This window comes from Pyrgilauda ruficollis, unplaced genomic scaffold (genome assembly GCF_017590135.1).
Source record: "Pyrgilauda ruficollis isolate IOZ18807 unplaced genomic scaffold, ASM1759013v1 scaffold106, whole genome shotgun sequence".
Classification (NCBI taxonomy): domain Eukaryota; kingdom Metazoa; phylum Chordata; class Aves; order Passeriformes; family Passeridae; genus Pyrgilauda; species Pyrgilauda ruficollis.
The window spans coordinates 322358-345473 of NW_024508766.1; the positions used below are offsets into that span (position 1 = coordinate 322358).

General features: G+C 40.5%; 1 protein-coding gene across 1 annotated transcript in view; it reads left to right on the forward strand.

Annotated features, from left to right (window-relative positions):
* CPLX1 (complexin 1) overlaps nucleotides 1-23116 on the forward strand; it is a 199056-nt gene that overhangs the window by 55789 nt on the left and 120151 nt on the right. Inside the window, exon 4 of the mRNA XM_041471051.1 lies at nucleotides 10773-10948. Coding sequence (XP_041326985.1) covers nucleotides 10773-10948 — 176 coding nt within the window. The remainder of the gene's footprint in view (nucleotides 1-10772; nucleotides 10949-23116) is intronic.

The following is a 23116-nucleotide window of genomic DNA, read 5'->3' on the forward strand; positions in this document are numbered from 1 at the left end:
ACTTTGTTTGAAGTTTTTTTTTTTTTTTTTTTTTTTTGTGCTGGAGCTACAAGCTGCATGTGACTAATGCCAGAATGCTGCAGTGCAGGTGGGCTCCTGTGAACAAGATGCCTACATTAATTTCTCCATCAGTAGATATCAGGCGAGCAAGTTCAGAGGAGAATTCTCCTGCTGAGGTGGGTGCTTTCCTTGGCCTGAAGAATCTCATCCCAAGATCTGTGACTAGCTGGAGTAGACCTCCATGAACTAGAAGGGGAACCTGTTCAGAGATCATTTGCAGCTACATCCTAGCTGGGTCATAGCGGTCAGGAGGACAAGACAAGCATTTGCCAGGGATTATTGATCAAAACCGGAGCAGGAGGCACTGCATTTATGTTATACAGGAAGCATTTCCTGCTTTATGGTTGTGGGGTTGCATGGAGTGTTCCCCTGAAAAAGGGACTGCACCCTTCCAGGTGTAGATCTGACTCAAAATTGCCTGCATCCAGTGGCTTTACAGTGTGAACAATGAAGAGGAACAAAATTCCTGAGAAGGAGAAATGGGAGAACCTCCCAAAGGTGCATGCAGCAGCTCTTGAGCAGAGGCAGTAACAGAAACTTACATTAGCTTAATTGCTGTAAATCTTCTTAATCTTAAAATGTCTCTTAATCCCTTACAAGTAATAAAAGGCATCACCTTGTGTTTTAGTGAAAAGATTTGTGTCGTAGTTCAAAAGAACAGTGCGTGGATTGCTATTTTTGTGTAGTGCATCTGGAAATGTATTTATACAATGTGCCTGAAAACAAGGCATAGTGTGTTTTAGCTAGGGTTGCACACACTTTGCAGCATAAGTAGGCTGTGGCCCTCCAGGTATCTTGGAGTAGTAATGATCACTCCAAAAGCAGAATCAAATTTGTACTCCTCAGCTGTCAGCTCAGTCTGGTACCCCAGAATCACTCCCCATTATGTCTGCATCGTTTTCATTTTTCTCCCTGTGCAAGCTGCCTGTAGCCAGTGGGGGCACAGTGGTTGAATATTCTCTTAGTGCTTGGTACTGAAGACTGATGATAGCTTTTCTTTCCAGCTTTTTTGCCTTTTGCTGCCTTGTAGCAGGATTTAACTGGCAGGAGGTGGGTAAAAGGAGTCTCAGGAATCTGTGTGCTGTGAGTGTTGGACTGAGGAGCAGAGATACCTCCTCCAGGACCCTCTTTGCACAGCTGCAGGATCTTGAAGACTCACAACCTAGTGCTCTTCTGCAGTGGGCACAGGCAACAGTGTGGAATGGGGAAGGGAGAGTGCTCCATCACAGTGCCTGTTTATTAAAATATCTGTGTGAATTATGTATGAGAGAAAGCCTAAGTCCTATATGTGGAGGGATCTGAGAGTGCAATGTGATGAGCTGCATTTGTCTGATGGTGTGCCCCCAGCCCAAGGCATTTTTTTGGGTCTGGCTGACCCAGACACATTGACACTGCTAACACTGACCCTTGCGTGTGCATCATCAGGCATTTCCTTGTATGACAAGCTTGTAGTTACGGATGTGCTACTTAAACACACATCCACTCCAAAGTAAAACCTTGTATAACAAAGCTGGAATATAAATTATGCTTTAAAATTCTATTCTTTGATCCAGTTGTCTGTTTTCATCTTCAACTGGACTTGCTTGTGTGAACTCATGACATTTCCAGATAATCTGTTTCCAATCAATGCAATTATTACTGAGTGACTGAAGCAATAGCTTATCCTGACGGTCTGTGTGTCTTCAAAGGCACTGGTAGAAGTTCTTCACCATGGTTTCAATTGCAGAATGATGCAGTCAGATGAAAATGAAACCCATGCAGAATGTGAAATGGGTTTACGAATGGAACTGAAACTAAGTTTCTTTCTTCTGCAAAGCCTTACTCTATCCAAGTTAGACATAGCTGATGACCTTCTCACAGCTTCTGTCTTTGCACATTTGTGTTGTATGTTTGTGTCAATCATCTCATAATGTACCACCGTCTTGTAGTTCTCAGCATAAAATGGTGTCATCTTCCGATATTTATGGTTATTTGACGTACAGTCATGTATCAGAAAATAATTGTTCATACTGCCTGGTAGGCTTCATGTAAGGTCACAGAGCAGAAGGAGAATGAAAGAGTCCATCAGAGAATATTAGAAGGATATATTTCAGCTAGGGAGTGTGTGTTTTTTTTGTTTTGGTAGGTTTTTTGTTTGTTTGTTTGTTTGTGTTTTTTTTTGGGGGGAGGGTGTGTTTTTTTTGGTTTGGGGGTTTTTTTCAGCTGAAGAGTTTCACAAGCTAATGAATGAACTGAAGTGAATATCTTACTCCTCAGAGATATTAACTATACTGAATCAAAAGTGCATGGCACAGTATGAGATAAGAACAATACTAACTCTGATGCTTATAACTGAGATACAACTGACAGGACATCAAGAGTGTTTGGCATCTTTCAGAAGCTGATTATAAAATGCAGTACCTGTTTCAGCCTGAAAAAAACACACTTATATGATCATATTCAAAAACAGATATGTATTAGCCCAGTGGTGGTTTCTCTGTCGTGAAATGTAAATTGTGGTTGCAGTTAAAAACCTCAATAACAAATGACAAAAAAAGTGCTAGGTCCTGCTGTTCAGCCACAACAACCCGAAGCAGTGCTACAGGCTGAGGCAGCTGGAAAGCTGCCCAGCAGAGAAGGACCTGGGGCTGCTGACTGATAGCAGCTGAACATGAGCCAGGAGTGTGCCCAGGTGGCTGAGAAGGCCAATGGCATCCTGGCCTGTATCAGCAGCAGTGTGGCCAGCGGGACCAGGGCAGTGATTGTCCCCCTGTACTCATCACTGGTGAGGCCACACCTCAAGTTCTGTGTTCAGTTCTGGGCCCATCATGACAGGAAGGACATTGAGGGGCTGGAGCATGTCCAGAGAATGGCAAGGGAGGTGGTGAAGGATCTGGAGTACAAGTGCTATGAAAAGTAGCTGAGGAAGCTGAGAGTGTTTAGCCTGGAGAAATGGAGACCCAGGAGTGACTTTATAACTGTCTACAACTGCCTGAAAGGAGGTTTTAGCCACTTGGGTGCTGGTCTCTTCTCCCAGGTAGCAAGGGACAAGAGAAGAGGAAATGGCCTCAGGTTGTTCCAGTGGAGGTTTAGCTTGGCTATATGGAAAAATTTTACCAGCAGATGGGTTTTCAAACATTGGAACAGACTGTAACAGTGAAGTGGTAGAGTCAGCATCTCTGGAAGCACTTAAAATACATGTAGACATGGCACTTAGGGACATGATTGGTGGTGGACTTCACAGTGTTAGGTTAGTAGTTGGAGTTGATGATCTTTCCAACATACATGATCCTGTGATTCCATGAAAAATAAGAGAGCTCCAAAGGTCTAGGATGTTGGACTACAGGTCTAATATCAGATGAAATGAATGTCACCTGAAAACGATGTCTCCATATAAATTTCATGGGAAACTTTATTGTTTTAGTTGGAGTTGTATTAAAAGAACGTGACACCAGTGCAAAGAAATAAATAATATACTAAGTGAAGAATTCACTTACAAATATGAATTGCTAATTGTAAGCTAGAAGGAGACAATAGGAAAGGGATTTGTTGATTTGTTGCACAAATGTGCAGGTACTGGAGATTGATGTTGGTTTTTGTGCAAGTACTATACTGTCCTATGTAGCTAGAGAGTAGCTGTCACTGTGCAGAGATGCAGATTGCAGAGATAAAAATGTGGTGACTAAGATTTTAGCTAAAAAATTATTTTAATGAGGCTGACAGGGTCTTGCTATAAAAATGTACTTTCCATTATCCACCAAAGAAGACTATTCAGCAGCTTATGAGGTAAGAAAAACCTTTTTCTGTTAAAGTGGCTGTCTACCTCATTCATTTTTGTCTTCAATATCCGTCTACAGAGTGAAATATAGTTCTTGCACGTGATACAACCTATATATAATAGTATAGGCCTATGTATACAACCTATATATAATAACATAGGCCTCAAATAATGTGGAAAAAAAAATCTAGAAAATTCAAAGTGCCTCCATTTGGCTTTGTACCAAGCTGCCAAAGGTCCCTTCAACATCAGGCTTTAAAGTCTACCTTGGTAGACTTTTTTCCTGCAAGGGAAATGACACATTACCATAGTGGTGGTGTTTCAAAATAGTTGGTGTTCTAAATACCTCCAAATATACTTAAATATCTCATGTACCTTTAGAGAGAATTGGCTCAGTTTACCAGTTTGTTTCCCTGAAAGAAAAACAGTTTTGTTTGGCAATACATTTTGTCTGGGTTGGATACAGAGGGAGAGATAAAGATTGAAGTGAAATTCCAGAGACAGAGAAAATTGAGTCTGGGGAAGGTGAATGGCTGAAGTAAAGGTCCCAGGAGCTGTCCATTTTTCAGTAGTGTTAATTTATAAACAAAGTGAACTGAAGCCTTGAGTGCTCCTTGTCTACTCCTTCCTCTTACCCATTTGTGTTCTGCCACTACATAACTTGCACAGGACACATGATCCATGGCTCATTTGTCCTGACACGTCTGAATAAACCTTTTGTAATCCTCCTAGTGTTTTGCCCATGATATCACAGAAAAGGTAATGCTGAAGAAGATAGGCTTCTCACTGACCTAGAAATAAGCATCAACTCATAGGTTGTCCCAGGAAGCACAAATGCATATAAATGCATCCTATCTGAGTTGTGTTAAAATTTGTGATGAGTGGATCAGGAAAAATAAGCAGAGAGAGATATCTCTGTCTACTCTGAGCTTTGAATGTCAGTGAGAATTTCTTAATTTAATAAAATGTTAACGGTCCTTATCAGAGATCCCCACATTACCAAAAAGATCAGAAAACAGTATTCTCCAAGATACTATGATTTCTCAAATGAGCTCCTCAACTGAACTTGGCATCAGTTCTTTGTTTATGAAAGGAATCATGAATCCAGTTAGTTAGGTGTATTAGTTTTAGTTAATTGATAAATTGTGATGGTTTCTTTAGAGCTATTCGGTATTAATATTTAAACATGCTTTTTTTGTTCAAGGAAGTACCACTTTTGAACGTTACACAATACCTTCCTGAAGGGCTGCTTCACTTTTATTGAAAAGAAGGAAGGAAGTCAGATGTTTTGGTTGTTTTTTTCCAGACATAAGCTTTATATCATAGCCTTGATGATCTTCACTGATAGCAGTAAAACGTACTTAGTTCTGATTCTGAAGTGATTCTGCAAAAATAAGTGACCCATTCCTGCTCCAGAAGAGTACTCTGTGATTAGTTCCTTATGTTTGGATGAAGTGATAAAGAGACATGCTGTGATTTAGAGACTCTGAGGAATCTGTTGTCCTGTCTGTTCAATCTAAATATGGCTCAGCCACAAAAAGTACTCCCAAAAAAGAATCTTGTAAAATTCCCTTAGCACATGCCTGTTTCAGGTAAATCTCTTGCTGTTTCCTGTGAAACCTGTGTTTGAGAGGGATAATTTTGCACCATTCTCTGATCTAAGCATACATGTGCACACATGTGCCCATTTTGAGAGATAGGATTTGGTACTACTTGTCTACAATATGAAATTAGATTTTTGCAAAGGAAAAGCTTTTGATTTCACATAATTATCTTACCTGAAACAATGCTGTATGCAAATTTCCATCATTCTTTAATTGATTAAGGAGGTCTAAGATGTTCCTATTTCTCTGGAAGTCATTCTTAATAATCCTAATCCTGTAGCTTTCCCAGCACACAGCTTTGCCTGCCATGTTTAGGACTTTTTTTTTTTTTTTTTTTGATCAAGTAGCAAATTCAACACCACACTTGCAAGTTGATTTGTGAGTTTACATTTTCTTCATGAATGCTGCCTGACATCATGAATTCATGATGTCAGTCAGCTATTGAGGGGGTTAGCTCCTGGTTGGTGGTGCTTCTGTAACAGAGGTCTAGCAGTTAAGAATTTACTTTTCTTCAGATACAGGATATGTTTGGGCATGTACTCTTCACCATTTTCCTTGCAAAATTAACTTCAGTCACTGTCAGATGTAATTCAAAATACTTACTTATGAGGTCTCACAGAGTCACTCACTGCAGTTGTTGCTCATCTATAAGGGTTGTCTAGTCCAACCTCATTCTTAGACAGGGTTACCTACAGCAGGTCGCTCAAGGCTGTGGTTCATGAATTTTTAAATATCTCCACAGATGGAGACTCCACAGTGACTTTCTGCAACTAAATTTATTTTTTTCTAATATTTAAATTGTATTCCCTGTACATAAGTTTGTACACATTATCTCTTCTCCTGTCACTGGGTACCTGTCTGTCACCCTCATATTCATTCTGTTTCATTGGGTGTTTATACATACTACTGGAACCCCTTGAACCTTCTCCAGGCTAAGCAGTTCCTGCTCTCTTGGGCTCTTCTTATGTCAAAGATCCTTGAGCATCCTAAATGTCTTCATGGCTGTCTCACTTCTTTGCTGTCTCATTCCAGCAGCTCCATCTCTCTTTTGTGTCTTGAAGCCCAGAACTGGGTGAATCACTCCAAATTTAGTCACAACAGGGCTGAGTAGATGGGAAGGATCTTTCAACCTTTCGTCAACAGTGCTCCTAATGCAGCCCAGAAGACAGCCTTCTCTGCTTCAGAGGTCATGGTCAGCTTGTTGTCCACCATAACGCCAAAACCTTCACTGTAAAACTGCTTTCCAGACAGATGATTTGCTATTTTGCTGGGGAATGTCTCCCACAGGTACCTGAACAACCATATTACTCTTTTTCAGGTACTTAAGGATGATTTAACCCAGCAAAGCTCCCACGAATCTGTATGTCATATTTTAACCTGAACCAGCACCAAGCACGATGCAACTGCTCACTCACCTCGCCACCAGCTAGAAAACTTGTTGGTTTGAGATAAAGGCAACAGGGAAAGCAAAAGCCATACATGCAAGCAATGCAATACAAGGAATTAATTCACTGGTTCCCATGATCAGGCAGTGTTTTGCATTTCCAGGACAGCAGGGCACTCTCATGCCTCACAGCGACTTGGGAAGACAAACATCACTCAGATGTTCCCTCCTCCCTCCTTCTTGTACCCAACTTTAAATACTGTTCTGGAACATCCCTTTGGTCAGTTTTAGTGACCTGTCCTGGCCATGTCCCCTCCCAATTTTTCATTCACCCCCAGCTTCCTCACCAGCATGGCAGTACAAAAAGCAGAAAAGGCCTTGTTTCTGTATAAGCCCTGCTCGGCAGTAACAAAAATGTCTCTATCGTAACTGTATTCAGCACAAATCCAAAGTGCAACCCATAAGTAGGTCTCTCTGAAGAAAATTAACTCTACCTTGGCCAAAACCAGCACATCATAGCTGAGTGCACCCATAGTATTTGGCTTAACACCTGATTGTTTAGCTATTCAGCCTGTATGACTAAGGGAATTGCTATTACTTTGAAATAACTGCCATGCCACTTGTTTTTACACCACTTCTGGGACTTTTTTTTCATGAAAAGTTTTTTGTTCTTTGAGGGCAGTTTTTATTTTGTTCTTTGAGAGCAGGGCCCTGTTTGTAACCAGAAAGGTGACAGTTGGCAAATGTTGTCCTGGAGCTTTAGCTGTTTCTGTTTCCTTTCTGTAGCCTTGCCTAAAGATGTTAGAAATAATGTTGATTGAAACTCTATATTGATTAATGAATAGTGTGTCAGTCTCTGACTTCTCTTTGTGTCAAGCTATATGTCATGAGTATTTCATGAGTGTGAAAGGCAAAAAGACAAAATAAAGACAAACCCCCCCAAACAGATTAAGTGTGTCCATCCTCTGTTTCCTTGGAAGCTTCAAAAGTGGCTTAAGGAGAGAACAACTACTCCTTCCTTTTGCTTGTGGCCATAACTGATGCACCTCAGTTGCACATAGATGAATTCTCTGGAATCTTTCCTGCTGAACTTATAAAACCATAAGCTGTTTTCCAGGGAATGTTAACAACAACATGTTTAGGATGAAGAACAAAGGAGATGGGGAAAAAGCTTTTCTAAAAGTAACACAAGAGTCCTTAGTTAAAATTTTGGTTCTCATAACACATTTCCTTCCAATTAGTTAACAGTGATTGTGGTTCTCATAACACATTTCCTTCCAATTCGTTAACAGTGATTGTGGTTCCCATAATACATTTCCTTCCAGTTAGTTAACAGTGATACCACAGTGCAGCATTTTGAATACTTAGAAGGTGACTTTGAAATCAGAGGTGAATTAAGAGAATCTATGAGGATCCTGATCCATTCTTGTTCTTCTAAGTGTCCTGTATGCTGAATGGTTGCAGAACAAAACTCCTTATGTATTTAAAAGCTTGGTCTTGCCTAAAAAATAAAATAAAATTATGCAATTTCACTTCTTATGTGATGAGCTGAGCTGACATTATAGCTTAATGATAGCCTAGAAGTACTGCTTAGAATGGAAAAAAATATCTCTGTTGCTGAATTCTGTTTCCTAAGTAACTAGAGTATTATACTGTCTGGTTAGCTCTAACTGGAGACAAGCTAAAAAGGGATAAACTTGATAGATTATTGGACCCAAACGAGTTTGATCATCAGTGGAGAAATCTTTTGAGGGGGACCCAGAAGTTAAAGGTGTTAGTGAGATTTGTGATCACTGGTGTTCTCACAAAAAGGCTGCTTAGAGAGACTCCTGCAGTAGGTATATGTGACACAACGAGGCTGTATTTCCTTTTTGCTTGCTGTGAAGTTTTAGCTTACTTGCAATTTCAGTTAGCCTTCCTTGCACTACAGGAAAGAAATTGCCAGATGGTCTGGTAAATTTTCCGTCAATATGCAGGAGTTTCTGTGTTACTCTGATCCTGCAATGAAGGATGCAAAATGGTGGTAGAGGAAGGCTGATAGTAGACAGGGACCCATGAGTATTCCAGGAGGGGTTTATCTGGGGTCCTTAGGTGTCTTTTTTTTTTTTTAAGCCACAGATTTCCTAGCAATGGAAGCGTCAAGAGGTTTGTGGTTAGGCAGCTGAATACAGACATTCATGTTTACTGTTGTTATTTCTGACCTGGCAAAAAAAACCAACATTGTGTATTACAACCAGATCTTGTAAGGCTTAAAATTACCTGTTTCTCCATGCTTCTCTGTGGGAGATGTAAAGGCGACATTTCTATGTCACATTTTGGAGGATTGGAGGGTTGTTTTTGATTCAGGGTTGCTTTCAGCTTAGGGTTATAGGAAAACATTTAACCTGGAAAAGAAGTGTGGAGAAAAAAGGGACCTGCTTACCTCTTTACAAATTCCTTGGTGGTTATTAGAAGCAAAAGTTGATCTGATAAGTGCCATCACTATGGCAATTCACGAGGAATCATTGTGACATGTTGCAGATGTTTCTTTCCTTAAGGATCAAAGTTTTACAATCACTATCCCAGGAACTGATGTGGAAAGCAAGAGCAATCACAGTCCTCCAGCAGTGTTGACACAAAAACAGTAATTTATAAAGGGTTGTGAAAAACTCTTTCCTTCATTTAGACTTTGATGAAACCTACAATTAATTGGCAGGTCTTTGATACTGTCTCCTTCCAGCCCAAGCTTTTGTAAAGGCCAGAAATCTTTGCTTTATGGAAAACAAGAGATGTTGAATATGTGTAGTTGGGACTATATGTAAGAACAGGGCTACCTCAGATTAAATCAGTTAAATCTCAGCCAGTGACGAGCTGATATGGAGGTGTCCTGACTCAGCATCTAAGGACCTACAGTGTTTTTCCTGGATGAAGGAACCTCTTTTAGTAAAAGATGCAGAGGGTTTTCCTGCTGCAGGCAAGGTCCAACACAGCTTCCAAAGGACATGTGTCTTCTCTTCATCCATGTAACCAGGCTTGGTCCTGCTGCTGCCCTCCAGTGCCCTGATGATGTTGCATCACAGTACATGCTCTTCCCCTTTCCTCAGTCTCTGTTTTTCTTCCTGGCTGGATGATTGACTGTCATTTGCTAATAAAATGTCTCTGAAATACAGGATAAATTTGTTTATGCAGCACTTTGGGGATAAAAGGGCATGCAGGAAACCTTCTCCTCATTTGCATGGTTGTGCAAGGGCTTTGCACAACAACAAAAAACTGCCTCAGGAGCACACAGGGAATGAAAATTTGAGAACAATGTGTATGCAGCAGTGGAACAAGACAAAGCTGTGATCTCACCTAGGTACTAAGCATTAGAGGTGGTGTTGTCCCAGAACTGATGAGAGACAAGAAGAGATACTGCTTCTTTCTGATCCATGGTAGGAGCCTAGAATTCATCAGCTCCAACTGTTTGGTAATGCCATGTGGTCCTACCTGTCGTAGGATGTGTAATTTCTGACAACAGTTAAGAGTGTGATTACTCATACCTGCAATCAAGATTTCAAATTCCTTTCCCAGCCCTGATGTCATTTTGTTCTGGATTTATTACCTACCTATTACATTAAAGACCCTTCAAAATCAATCTTCAGTCACTTGGCTGAGCTGATAAAGTGAAAATATAGTGTGGATGGCAGCTTGTCCTTTTCAGGACTGCAAACAAACTGTGCTGCCGTCATGCAAATCTACAAATTTGGTCTCTTCCTTTTGCTGCTGTGCATCACCTGCCAGTGCCAGGTAACTTACCTGATCAGGTTAAGTGCTTTGCCCACCTCCTTCCCGGGGGGAGAGTGTGCTGCCTCCCCAGTGAAAGGAGAAACCTTTCCAGATGCAGAGGGAATGACAGATGGCTCTGAGTGTGGGGAAGGAGAGAGTTGTCATCTGGGAGGGGGTCTCACCACATTCTGGCAGGGCTGATTTTCTCTTGTGCTTTCTCTAGGGGCAACCAAAGACATGGGAAAGATGCTGGGTGGGGATGAGGAGAAAGACCCAGATGCCGCTAAGAAAGAAGAGGAACGACAGGAAGCCCTTCGGCAACAAGAGGAAGAGAGGAAAGCCAAATATGCCAAGATGGAGGCTGAAAGAGAAGTTATGAGACAAGGGATTCGAGACAAGGTAGGTAACTGGCTTTCAACACACACTGGTCAACTTGTAATTACCAGTGAAGAGCACCTGTTTTCAGCTGATTTGTGACTAGTTCCCTTCCCTAGGCATCTGGATAGAACCAGGTAACTACTCTGCCACACTGAACTTTCTAATTTTGTGCACTCTTCCTCAAGCCTGTTCTTGTTTAAATACACCTCCCTGAGAGCAAAGCCCTGCAAAGCTGAAATAGAGAGTGAGGGTGAGGGGAGAAACCCACCTATTTTTCTCATCATCTATTAAGCACTCACAATATATGAAGTATTAGAGGCTTCCTTGACCATTTGAGGATGCTTTCCAAGCTTGCATTTGTGGTTTGTGAGAAGAGTCATACTCCAGTGAGTTTCTGACAGTGAGTTTCTGTCACAGGTATCTTCTGTATTGATTCCAAAGCTTTATTGTGTTGACCAGTGATATGGGACAAATCTACTCTACTGTTAATATTTAGGCTTCTACCACTTACATGGGATTAATCTGAAAGAAAGTTTTTAAACATTAACTATTAGGGATTGATGTGTGGAGGGAGAAGACAGTTTTGATGCCTCACCCTCAGGGCCAGGTCAAAGATGTTTCTTTAGAATAACACATTTGTAAGAAGATCTCCTGATATTCAGATATCTTGGAAAGAAATGTGGGCAATGGTTGGACAAGGGGTTTCTAATGATGAAGGCCTGTCAGGTGACTTACATGATGTGGCAAAGAAAATACCTGTAGATTAAACAAGAAAATCTTGCTTGAGGTGTTGTCCTGTGCAGTTCCTACCTCTGTGCTCTAAGAACATGTCTCAGAACAGACATAAGCAAAACTATATCAGCATTGGGCCAAACTTCTGACCCAGTTCTTACGATTCATGATGGAAGCATGAATGAGAGTAAATTTCTCTGGAGGCACAGTGCAGCTTGCAAAGAGTTACTGCAAATTGTTCTGCAAATAAAGAAATTTTAAATTATGCTTCTAAGAAAAGAAAGGACTTAAAGGGAATTGTCTACCTTTGACACTGCCAGAGAAAGGTAACCATATGGCCATTTAAAAGAGGCTACTGGTTGACAGAAATGCAGAACCTCTACCTGGTCAAAAATTGTTTTATAATCATGGAATCATAGAATTGACAAATGGTTTGGGTTGGAAGAACCTTAAAGATCGTCTAGTTCCAACCCCTCTACCATGGGTAAGGACATTTTTCACTAGACCAGGCTGCTCAGAGCCCCATCCCACTTGGCCTTTAAGACTTCCAGGGATGGGGCAAAAAAAAAAAAGCTTCTCTGGGCAACCTATTCCACATCTGAAGAAAGAGTTTTTTCCTGATATCTAATCTAAACCCATCCTCTTCTAATTTAAAAACCTTTCCCTCGTCCTCTCACTGTGTTCTTCTCTCTCCTTTTTATAAGTCCAGTCAAGGTGTGGAAGTTTGCAATGAAGTCTTCCTGGAGCCTTCCCAGGCTGAACAACCCCAGCAATAATGTATTTAATGAATATATATCTAGAGAATATCAATGTGTGCATAATATGTTGAATGTGTGTTTACAATAGAACTGTTTCTAAGCAATGACAGAAGTCACGAGGGAAAAGAAAAAGAGTAGCAAATTTCTCAGTTGCAGGCAAATGAGCTAATACCCAGTTTTCACTGGTGACTGTCTCTTCTGGACCACTGAATTGTTCTCAGATGTAGATAGGGGTTGCCTTTTTCTTGCTGTTGGGAAAACTGCTATAAAAGCATTGAAAAAAGTAGGAGATGTTCTGTGTTACAATTTCAAGGTGATGTCATTCATGAGTAGGATGCATACATGCATATGATCCTGGCAGCTCTCTGGACTTTGCTGAGCTGGCTGAGCACTGAGTGGCAAAATCTCTTAGAAATGCACTGAATCCTTGAAAATTTGTAAAGGAGTTAGCTCTGAAGAAAAGGAGAACAGGAATACTTGGAGGAACATTATTGGACCTCAGTCAAGGCTCTGGACTGGTGTGGTGGAGTACCTTTGATATTAGCATCAGGAAGTCCTGCTTTGGGCAGGGCATCTGGATTATGAACTCATTTTCCTGTGGTTTTCTTTTTCTTGGGAATAATCCCAAGTAGGATGCATTTGAAAGATGAAGATGTTTTTGGCAGAATCAGAAAAAAATGGATAAATCTGTAGAAAGAAGCTGTATCTCTTCCTCTTTCTCTTCCTCTTCTCACCTTGTCCTGACAAAGAGATGGATTTGATGATATATGACTGTCTTCTAGTGTGATGATTGGTTGTTGGAAATATGAAACAAATGTTGAAAGAATTCAAAAAGAGCTGGATTTTTTCCTTCATTACTTGATTATTTAGCAGTTGCTTTCATGTCTTCTCTAACTCCAGTAAAACAAAAATGCAGAAAAGAAGAAAACTGAAACACATGTTCTGTCTGCTATGTATACAAGTTGCTGTTAGCAGGTATGAATAAAATCGAAGACATTTTAAGTTAGAAAGCTCTGTTATGGTATTTGCTCATTTCTCGTGTGAGAGAGTGAAAAATGAGCAATTAGTTCGAGCGACTGAATAGGAACAGATTATTTATGCAGAATAAAAGTTTGAAAGTGTGTGTCATAGGCTATGAACCCACAGTCACAAATATTCCTTAGTGCAGCTGCAGGATGTTAGGGAAGCAAACCACGGAATCACAGCTTCAGCAGTGGGTTCATATAGCTCTAGGTGAGGCTGGCAGAAAGGATGGACTCATCATGTTTGTTGTTTTTGTCTTTTTGCCTTGGCTTTCCAACAGATGTTATGAAAGCACTCTCTTGTTTAGGGCTTCAGGAAATGTGGGAGCTATGGTAGAGCTTAAAAGGAAGGATGACAGATATCACAGATACATTCCAGCCTGTGTTAACTTTTAAATCCAGTCTGTTAAATTAAGACATGTATGCCCTCAACCTGGCATGGCAGCTGAGAATAGAAATTACCTAGGGAGAAGGTAGTATGAATTACACAGAAATTACTTGTTTGGGTTCCTCCCCCCCCCCCCCCCCCCCCAATTAAAAATATGCTGCATTTTCATTTGGAAATGAATTTTTTAGGGATAACATTTGAACATGACACTTTGTAATAATGGGACCACCAGTTGTCTGAGCTACTACCCAATTTCAAAGTCCAGTGTCTGGTAGTGAAAATGGATTGAAAAAATATAAAGACCATACCTGGGGTATAGTCCAGCTTCCTCCTTCCTCAGAAGGTGCATGCAGCTAACATTCTGATCTGATTTGGTTTTGGTCTTAACACTAATGCCTCACAGATCTTCTGGGCCCTATCCTGGCTGTCCCTGGGGAGAATTACCACACCTGAGCAACACAGGCATGACTACTGAGAGGCCTCCAGTGCCCCTTTGTCTGGCAGGTGAGGCTATGGATAGCTAATATCCCTGTTACCTTGCTAATAGCAAGTACAGCCCAGTCCTGAGGACCCCCTAGTCCATGCTTGGTAGTTAACACTCTACGTGTCTTAGTGAGACAATGTCCACAGTTTGGCTTCCTGAAAATCTCACACAAGTTTTAGGCAGTTAGCATTGCTGAATCCCTGTTGAAAGGTAGCAGAAGCTCAGAGATGTCCTTACAATAGTGGGTTTAAACCAAAAGGGATGGAAGCATGGTCCAAATGGCTGGAGTGCATGACAGAATTTAGGTTTAGGTCCGTACTTGAGTTGGAGCATGAGCTGCTTCAGTGGTTTTTTATATACTCAGTCCTCCGAGGGAAAGGGGGAAGTGTCTCTGGCCCAGCTTGTCTTTAACTAGCCTTACATACTGGTCATATGCTATATAGTACATGGTTTATAGCACATGGATTATGTGCTATAAAGCAGAAAATCAGTTACATTAATAAGGATTCCTGTGCTTACATTATTAAGGATTCATGTCCTACAGAGCACATGGTTTATGTCCAATAAAGCTGAAGTTTAATTATATTAATAAGGATTTCTGCCCTTCCAATGGAGCATGAAATCTGCATGAAAAACATGGAAAAACATCGTATGGGAAATTCTAATGTGGAAGAATTAAAACTGTCTCTGCAATTGAAATTGTCCTTGTTGGATGCTGTGTAAAGGTGTGACAGTGCATGATTGTTTGTTATACTTCTAGGAATCTCAACTCACCCACTGCATAAGACAAAATTAATTGTTTTCTTAATAAACAGATGTTCAGTATTTCATCTCTGTTGTGTCTTACAACATGTTTTCAATCTCTTTTACTATGCAATATCAAAATTCTGATGGCAATATAATGAATTTCCTCATCTGAGTGTTTAATTCTCTATTGCTATTATTACTATGCTTTCACTAACATAGCTCCATTCATCTTAAGCAGGATTTCTTCTGATATTTATCAGGGTGGGGGACAGAGATATTTAAGTTTTTCTGTTTGTGAGCTATGAATGCAGAAGGATTGTTATGTGATCTGAGCTTTGGTGGCAGAAGAATGTTAACAACTTGTTCCATCAGTGAGCCCTATGGCACAGCAAGAAACGCTCAGAATTGCTTGTGCCTTTGCAGGAAATAAAGGAATGGCAAAATCTGGGTTTGAGATGTGTTCCTACAGGCAGCATATCACACAGCAGGAGAATGTGCAGTCCTTGCTCTGTTTGAGTCCCTTCTGTCTCTGGGTATGTGCCACTAATTCTTCCCATATTTCTTATTGGGCCATTTAGTGCTTTCAGTGGTTAGGCAGTAAGATTCTCTGCAATATTTGGAATTGTCCAAAGGATCATTGAAGGGTTCGAGTTAGAAGACACCTTTAAAATCATCAAATTCCAGCCCCTCCCTCTTGTGGTCAGGGGCACCTGCCACTAGACCAGGTTGCTCAAAACCCCATCTAACCTGACACTGAACACTGCCAGGGATGAGGTGTCCACAACTTCTCTGGACAACCTGCGTCAGTACCTCACCACCCTCTCTCAGTACAGAATTTCTACCTGTTCTGTAACATAAACCTGCCCTCTTTCCATTCAAAGCCATTCCCCCTTGTCCTATCATTCCAACGCCTTGTATATGTCCCTTTCCAGCCTTCTTGTAGGCCCCTTTCCGCCCTGGAAAGATGCTCTAAGTGTTCCTGAAGCCTTCCTTTTTCCAGGCTGAAGAAACCCCATCCACCCCAGCCTGTGTTCACAGGAGAGGTTCTTTAGGCCTTGTTTCTCCTCTTTGTGACTCTCTTCTGGACTCTCTTCAGCAGGTCCTGTCCTTCTCATGTTGGAGGTCCCAGAGCTGGACACAGCACTCTATGTCCCAGGAAAACCATGAAAAATATTCAGTTTCTTGTGGATATTTAACTCATGTAATTTCCTGGTCTTCCATGGCTCAAGGTAGATGCTATTAGAATTTACTTTTTTTTAGGAAATAGGAACATTTTTTATCTTTTTTTTTTTTTTGTTGTTGTTGTTTTTAAATCTGATTGCTAAGCTTTTAGCACTAAATCACCTAGACAAAAAGGCAATCAGGGTTTAGAGCTGCAGTCCTAGATTTTTATGTCAGATAATCAAGATGCAATACCATATAATTATTTAATTTTAATATTTCATTAGCATATTTCCTTATATAACTGGTGCATAGCTCCTAAAATCCCATTTTAGGGTAAGAAAAATAGCAGAATGTGAATTGGGTCTCTTCTTCAGCAATATCAGAGCTTTGAAATTAAACTCCCAGCTCAGGAGTACAAACTTAAATTTGATAAAATGTTGTTGATATAAAATAGCTTCACACTGTTAGCTAAACTCTTAGACGTTATTTGGTGTTTCATTCTTGTATAATTTCAGATGCAGATATTGCCAAGGGCTTTAAAAATCCCTGTACAAAGGATTGAAATTTCACTGCCAGAAAATTTAATTTTGATAGTGCAGTTTTGCCTTGTGAGCAAGAAATGTAATAGTATATCTGTCCTTGGAGACTATTGGCAACTGAAAAAATTGTAGAAGTTGTGTTATTTGCATGCCAAAAAATTAAAGGTCTCAAAGAAAATATTTTCCTCAGCAATGAATAATGTTCTGTAATTCCAAAGATAAAAATCTTACTATGAGCATGAAGATTCTGTCTGATCTCTTCCCTTTTATATCACTGATATTAAAACAATGATGTAAATTTTTATCCAGCCCTTGTGATCTAATGAAGATTAGTCTACTGTTCAGTATTGGGGCCTTAAAATAGATTTTCAGAGATCTATATGTATTGTGCAGATGGAGAGGTATCATTAACCAGATTCTTCTGTTCTACAGTGGATTTTTATAATTCAGGACAAAAACAAGGTAAAAATTATCCTGCTTAGCTTAGTTCAGTGCAGATTCTCTTTGTGGTATAGACAGAAGTGTTTACAACTGGGTCACAGGTCCTCTGGCTATGAGAAAGCAAAAGACTTGGCTGTGAGACTCCCAGTGTGATACTTTGCAAGGCAGGGATTATACTGTGCCTTCCATGACGTGAAATGGCTGAGTGGGATGATTGGGAACAGTCATAACAGCACTAACAGTGAAAACTGATAACAATTGCACTCTTAGCAGCATTAAGTCACAGGCTGTCCTGGAAGAAGAACACTGCAAGGACAACATCCTTTGGTGTTCTGTCCACATTTGATATGCTGGTTATTGAGGACAGGCTTTAGGAAGTCCAGGCAGATTTGGAAGAAAAAAACACATTTGCGTTGTGATTCAAGAGCATTATAACCCTGCAGATCATTTTCATATTGGTGTTCAGAGGCTTCCAAGGAGATACAGTGATTTGAGCTGGATGAGACTTCTGACCTTCTTCCAGAACTTTTACCCCCAACCACTTGTATGCAAGGAGGTCCTGACTGGCCTATGTTGCCTCTGAGTCAGATTCTGGAGTTTCTGTCATCAGTTTCTTATGTAGACTTGAGTACAGATTTTTACCATCAAACTTGTTTCTAAATTGCAGCCCTTTGCAATTTTACTAAATCACCCACTTCTTTGGAACTTTCTACCCTTGGAAATACCAGACAAAATTTAATTTTCTGGTTTGTATCTCCTAAAACATCCCCTTGTCTAAAAGGCAGTCACTGTTTTTTGTGAAATGGTGAACCAACTGGCCTACTTCAGTATGAGGAAATACAATCACAAATTGAAAAACACTGATGAAGTTTTCTGGGTATGCCCAAGTTTAGCAGTCTCTCTTGAAAATTGAGAGGGAAGTGGTGCCTTCCCAGATACGCTTTTCAACACAGAACAGGGATTGATGTTCCTGCTAAGGACCTCCAAGTCCATTATTAGACAAAGCTATCTTCAAGGGCATTTTAGAGAATATGTTCTTACCTGAACTGAGAAGTTTCATCTTTATATTTCCTTAGAATCCCAGGATATGCATAATGTCTCAGTCTTGGTGAATCCAACCAGGTAGATCTATAGAATTCCACAGGTGGTCTGAATAAAAATGTGTGTTCCAGGCCTTATCTCTTGGCATTAAACTAACAGAACTTCCCCTACGGGAAAACCTGCATGCATTATTTCCTGTGCTGTAGCTGTTGGCCGTTTTAATTTTTAAAATTCGTAGTGGGAAGGCACCTTTAGCAAGCCATTCATTGGAGCTCGGAAGAAAATTGGCATCATTTTCATCTGCTTCCATAACAGTTAGAGGTTCAATTATCCAGCAGAACCAGGTGCTGGCTACACCACTAGTACATTTGGGACTCATTAGTCTGCTTCTTTGTGCAGCTCTGCCTTGCTCTAACTTGATTTCTGTGTTTTGCGCTAGTCCAAATCTGCACCAGTAGATGTCACTTTGGATACTTGCTAACAAAATCCCACTGGGTGATGCTTCTGAAGTTACTGAAATGTCTCTTGAAATGCAGCCTATTTTACTGTTACTCACTGACTAGGGTGTCCTTTACAGTGATTCAGCTGAAATCCTCACTTAAACAACTTTTGTCTTGTTGGCTGACAGAACCTGTGCACATTGCTGACATGGCACTGAGAAGTTCAGTCACTCAGGACTGCGTGCAAAATAACCCCAAGCATATGACATACAGTTAGAAGTGCTGTGATTCAACTAGGAAGAGTATCTGAATGGTGTCTCAAACCTTCCTGAGTGTGATTCGCTGAAACTCCAAGCATTTGGCTCATGTACTTGGAAAGACACAAAATATATACCTCAACAAATGGTCATTTGCAAGTTCTTTTCCAGTAACAGTACAACTCTGCACTCACCTAAATACCATTTAGCTCAGTTTCTGGCTTTTTGATGCATCTTTGTGATAGTAAATGTGGCTGAATCTTACATCAGCCAGTAAGACCCAGCAGCATGGATGAAGGGGTTTTTCCCAGGAGATCTCCAAAATCTAATTTTTAAGTGATTATTAGTTAGTTTAATTATTTCTACTCTCTCTATATAGATATATAAATTATATAGATTATATAATGTATAATATAATACAGACTGTATTAAATAGTATTTATTAATTTAATTAATGTGATTAATATTAAAATTTTTGTGTGTGATTTACAGATGGAGAAATTGGGCAGTCTGCCCAAAATCATGCAGTGGTTGAGTGGGAAATCACATTTCTGTGTTGAAGGACTAGGTATATAGTCTAACCCATGTGTAAATAGGGTTTCTTCTCCTCCTGAAAACATGAACACCTCCATAGGGAGCAGGAGAACTTAAAAATGAAAACCATCCCAGAGTCTGTGTGACACATGTTCCCATTGCTACTGGTCTCTAGAATTGTTTGCCATGCCCACTCCTGTCCACTTGGAATTCCTTTAGCCAGTAGAGCTAAGACTACATGGAATCTGTTCTCGGTTAAAACCCAACAAGGGAAACCATCAAAAAGCAGAGGAGATTATTTGCTGCTCTGCTGCTTTGGGGAATAAAATACTGTTTCCTTGATGGAAAAAAAACCTCAGTCAGGATGGTATAAAATTTGACTAAGTGGCTGGAGGAGCTCTGAGTTTTTTCAAACACAGCCACTTTAAATCTTTCATTCATCTTAACTTTAAAAGTAGACAGCTCTGTCCTTTGGATCCTTCTGGTTCATACTACCTGTGTCAGCTTCAAAATGCATACAATTACAAGAGAGTAATTTGATCAGTACCATTGCCTCTATTAAGTGCAGCCGCACCATTTTTTTTTCATGTAACCTTTCTTTTCCTAGCTTACAAATCAGATGCAAGGGGAAGGGCTTGTGAATTTGTTGATTCTCTTTTATGACAAGCTAATTCAAGGACTGTGAAGGTCACCAAACAAGATTAAAAGGTCTGTTCCATTTTTGCTGCAGCCAAAGAGCTCCCATTAGTGCTTCAAATCAAGCAATAGCCACATTATGTCTCTTCTTTTGGCAGTTTGTTATCTGAGTCCTGAATGATCAGATAACTCACCAGGAATTAATGAGACCAGTGGAGTTATGTCTGCTTGAGAATGCAGCCTGGCACCTTCATGGCTCAGCAAATGGATGCATCATTCTTTTCTGATGAAAGAGCCAGGCTGAGCTTTTGAAATGCTGGTGCTTCCTTAGAGCACAAGTTGACTTTGTCCTGGCATCAGCATGAAGTTCTGCATCTGTTCTGGCAGTGCTCTCAGTTACATCAGTTTGGGGTTTAAGACTGTCAGAGGGGATTAGTCAGCCCATGCCTGAAAGAAGAAGGGCTAATCCAAGGCACGGTCTGAGTTCATGCATGGGACAGGTGATAAAGTTTTAACTGTTCTTTCCTTGTCATAGCTGTGTAGCCTTGCCTGCTCTGTGTCTTCATGCCCCGTAGGCTCTTATTGCTTGTGGTTAAGCTGGGAAAGAAAAGGACAGTTTGCATGCCCTGTTCATAGTGACTAGAAATTCATATGGCCTTCCTGAGGGTCTCAAGAGTTCTCTCCCTCACTGGCCAGTTTAGAGGCAGTCATGAAGAGGGCCAACTTAATCGTGCCAGACTCCAGTGCAAAGTGCCCTCTCTGGGGCCCCAGGAGAGAATAATCCTCTTCCTGATACAGAAGGAAGGCTGTCACCTTCCTCTGACTGCCTGAGAGTTTGGAGAAGACAGACTGGCTGCTTCTGGGAGGGTAGTAGGAAATTTTTTGGGAAACATTTGCTTTTTCATAATTTCTGTTGTCTATGGTTTTCTAGGTTTCTCTCCTTTCCTTTTCAGTACAGTCTTGAATCTTCTCACTATGTTTGCTCCTGTTGGGAAGCACAGACTCAGGTTATTCATTTGAAGGCTTCATGGAGGAATTTCTTTTCCTTGGTTAGGATGGAGGGAGGAAGAATGCAGCCTTTCAACTCCAGGCCACCACATTCAATTTTCCCATCATTTCCTGAAACTGTTGACATGGTCTTCACAAGAGTACCAGCCTAAACCAAGTACTGTGGAGTCTGTACACTGCTTTTATGCTGTGGGTCCCAAGCCAGACCTCCCAGCAGCCCCTTAGGAATTTAGGGTCATAACAGCTTACTTTTGAAACTGACACCATATAATTTTGTAGGATTTCACTATTAATTTTACAGTTGCTGGATTATTTCTGTCATGCTCAGTTACAGGGATGTAAATTCTGTCTTAACAGGCTGACTGTAATTTAGAACAAGGATTCTTCAACCAGAGACAGAAATAGTCCGAGGCCTGATGTAAGAAAAGCAGCTGATAAATTGCCCCTTGAATAATGCAGAAAGCACAGTGGGGTTTCTAGGTGCTTTTTAATCAGGACTTGCATGCCTGATTGAAAGTTTATTCCAGCTGCTGCTAAGTTGTTTTGGGGATAGAGGCATCCCAATGTACCTTTCTTGAAAATCCCTCAACTGTTCTCTCATATTTGAAGGTTTCTGATGAATCCCTGGATGTTGACTAGTGGATGGTGCTGAAAGCATTTCTTTATTTAATGAGTGACTAAGATGTTTTAGGCAGAACCTAGCAATTTAAACTATAAACCTGGTCTGCAAAGGTGGCAGTGGAAAAACAGTGTTGCAGAGAAGCAGAGAATCAGCTTCTACATGTCTGTGTGCTCGATACAGCTGCATACCTGGCTAGAAAATTCTCACTTCCTACCTTCTGGTATTGTAATCAGTTTTCCATACACTGTGATTTGCAGGGATGATTAGGTTTATTTAGAAGGGAAGGATCTAGTAAGCTGCCTTCAATGAAGTAAGGGCAGCACCACCAATTTCTGCAGACAATCACTGAATGACAAGGAAGACATTTCTGTCCCTGTCCATTCTGAGTTATTTTCCAATAACATGGGGGTTTAGCTCAAGTTGAGAATTCAAATTTGTGGCTCAAATTTAGCTGATTTTTAGTCCAGAAGCAAGGCTGCAAGTTTTAGAAGACTAGATCTTCCAAGACAGTCTCTATCCATATCTCATTGCTAATACTACAACTCTTCTCTGCAGCGCTTGTTCTTCTGATCAGCTCCGATATGAGAGATGAATGGAAAGTTATAAAGAGCAAGCAGAGAAAGATATTTTTGAGGCATGCTTGCATCTCAACAAAGCCTTGGACATGACACAGAGCCTTCTGGGAATATGAATGATCAGTTAGTTCCCTGAATTCTCACAGGACCCTGTCAGTCTGATCCTGTATAACAAAAGCATTTTAGTTAACTCCTGAAAGTTTGATGGTGCTTTGTAAATTAGGAGGCACATCACCTCTTCCTCCTCTGCAATCTCTCTTCCAGTCTTTTCAAATATGTCCTTCCTATTACAGAGAGTTGTTTTTCATCCTAACTTAAAAAAAAAAAAAAAAAAAAAAAAGAGACAATAAGCTGTATGTGGTTCTGAAAGAGTCTCTCAGTCTTGATGTGTGCTTTTGCTCTTCATTTGTCTTTCTCCCTTGCCTTAAGAAAGAAGATGGATTCCAAAGGAGGAATTGAGGACCACTGATTGATCTGAGAGCTGCAAAGGGGCATTTTGTTAAGATCTTGCTAGAGGAGTGTGATTTGGACAGTGGGAATGCTGTACATCTCTCTACAGATGTTTCAAAAGTGATAATACCATCCCAAAACAATGGTTTTAAATACAGGGTTAGTGTAAGAATATATGTTATGTTTTTTACAGGTTTTTACAAACTCCTCTAATTAAAATCAAACCAAAGGAAAGCAATGTGCTGTTGTCAAATGTCAGTGCACAGTGAAAGTATTCTTTCCACTTCCAAGATACTTGCTAGGGAAGGGTGATCTGCAAACAGAAACAAATGGAAAAGCACTGATCCACTT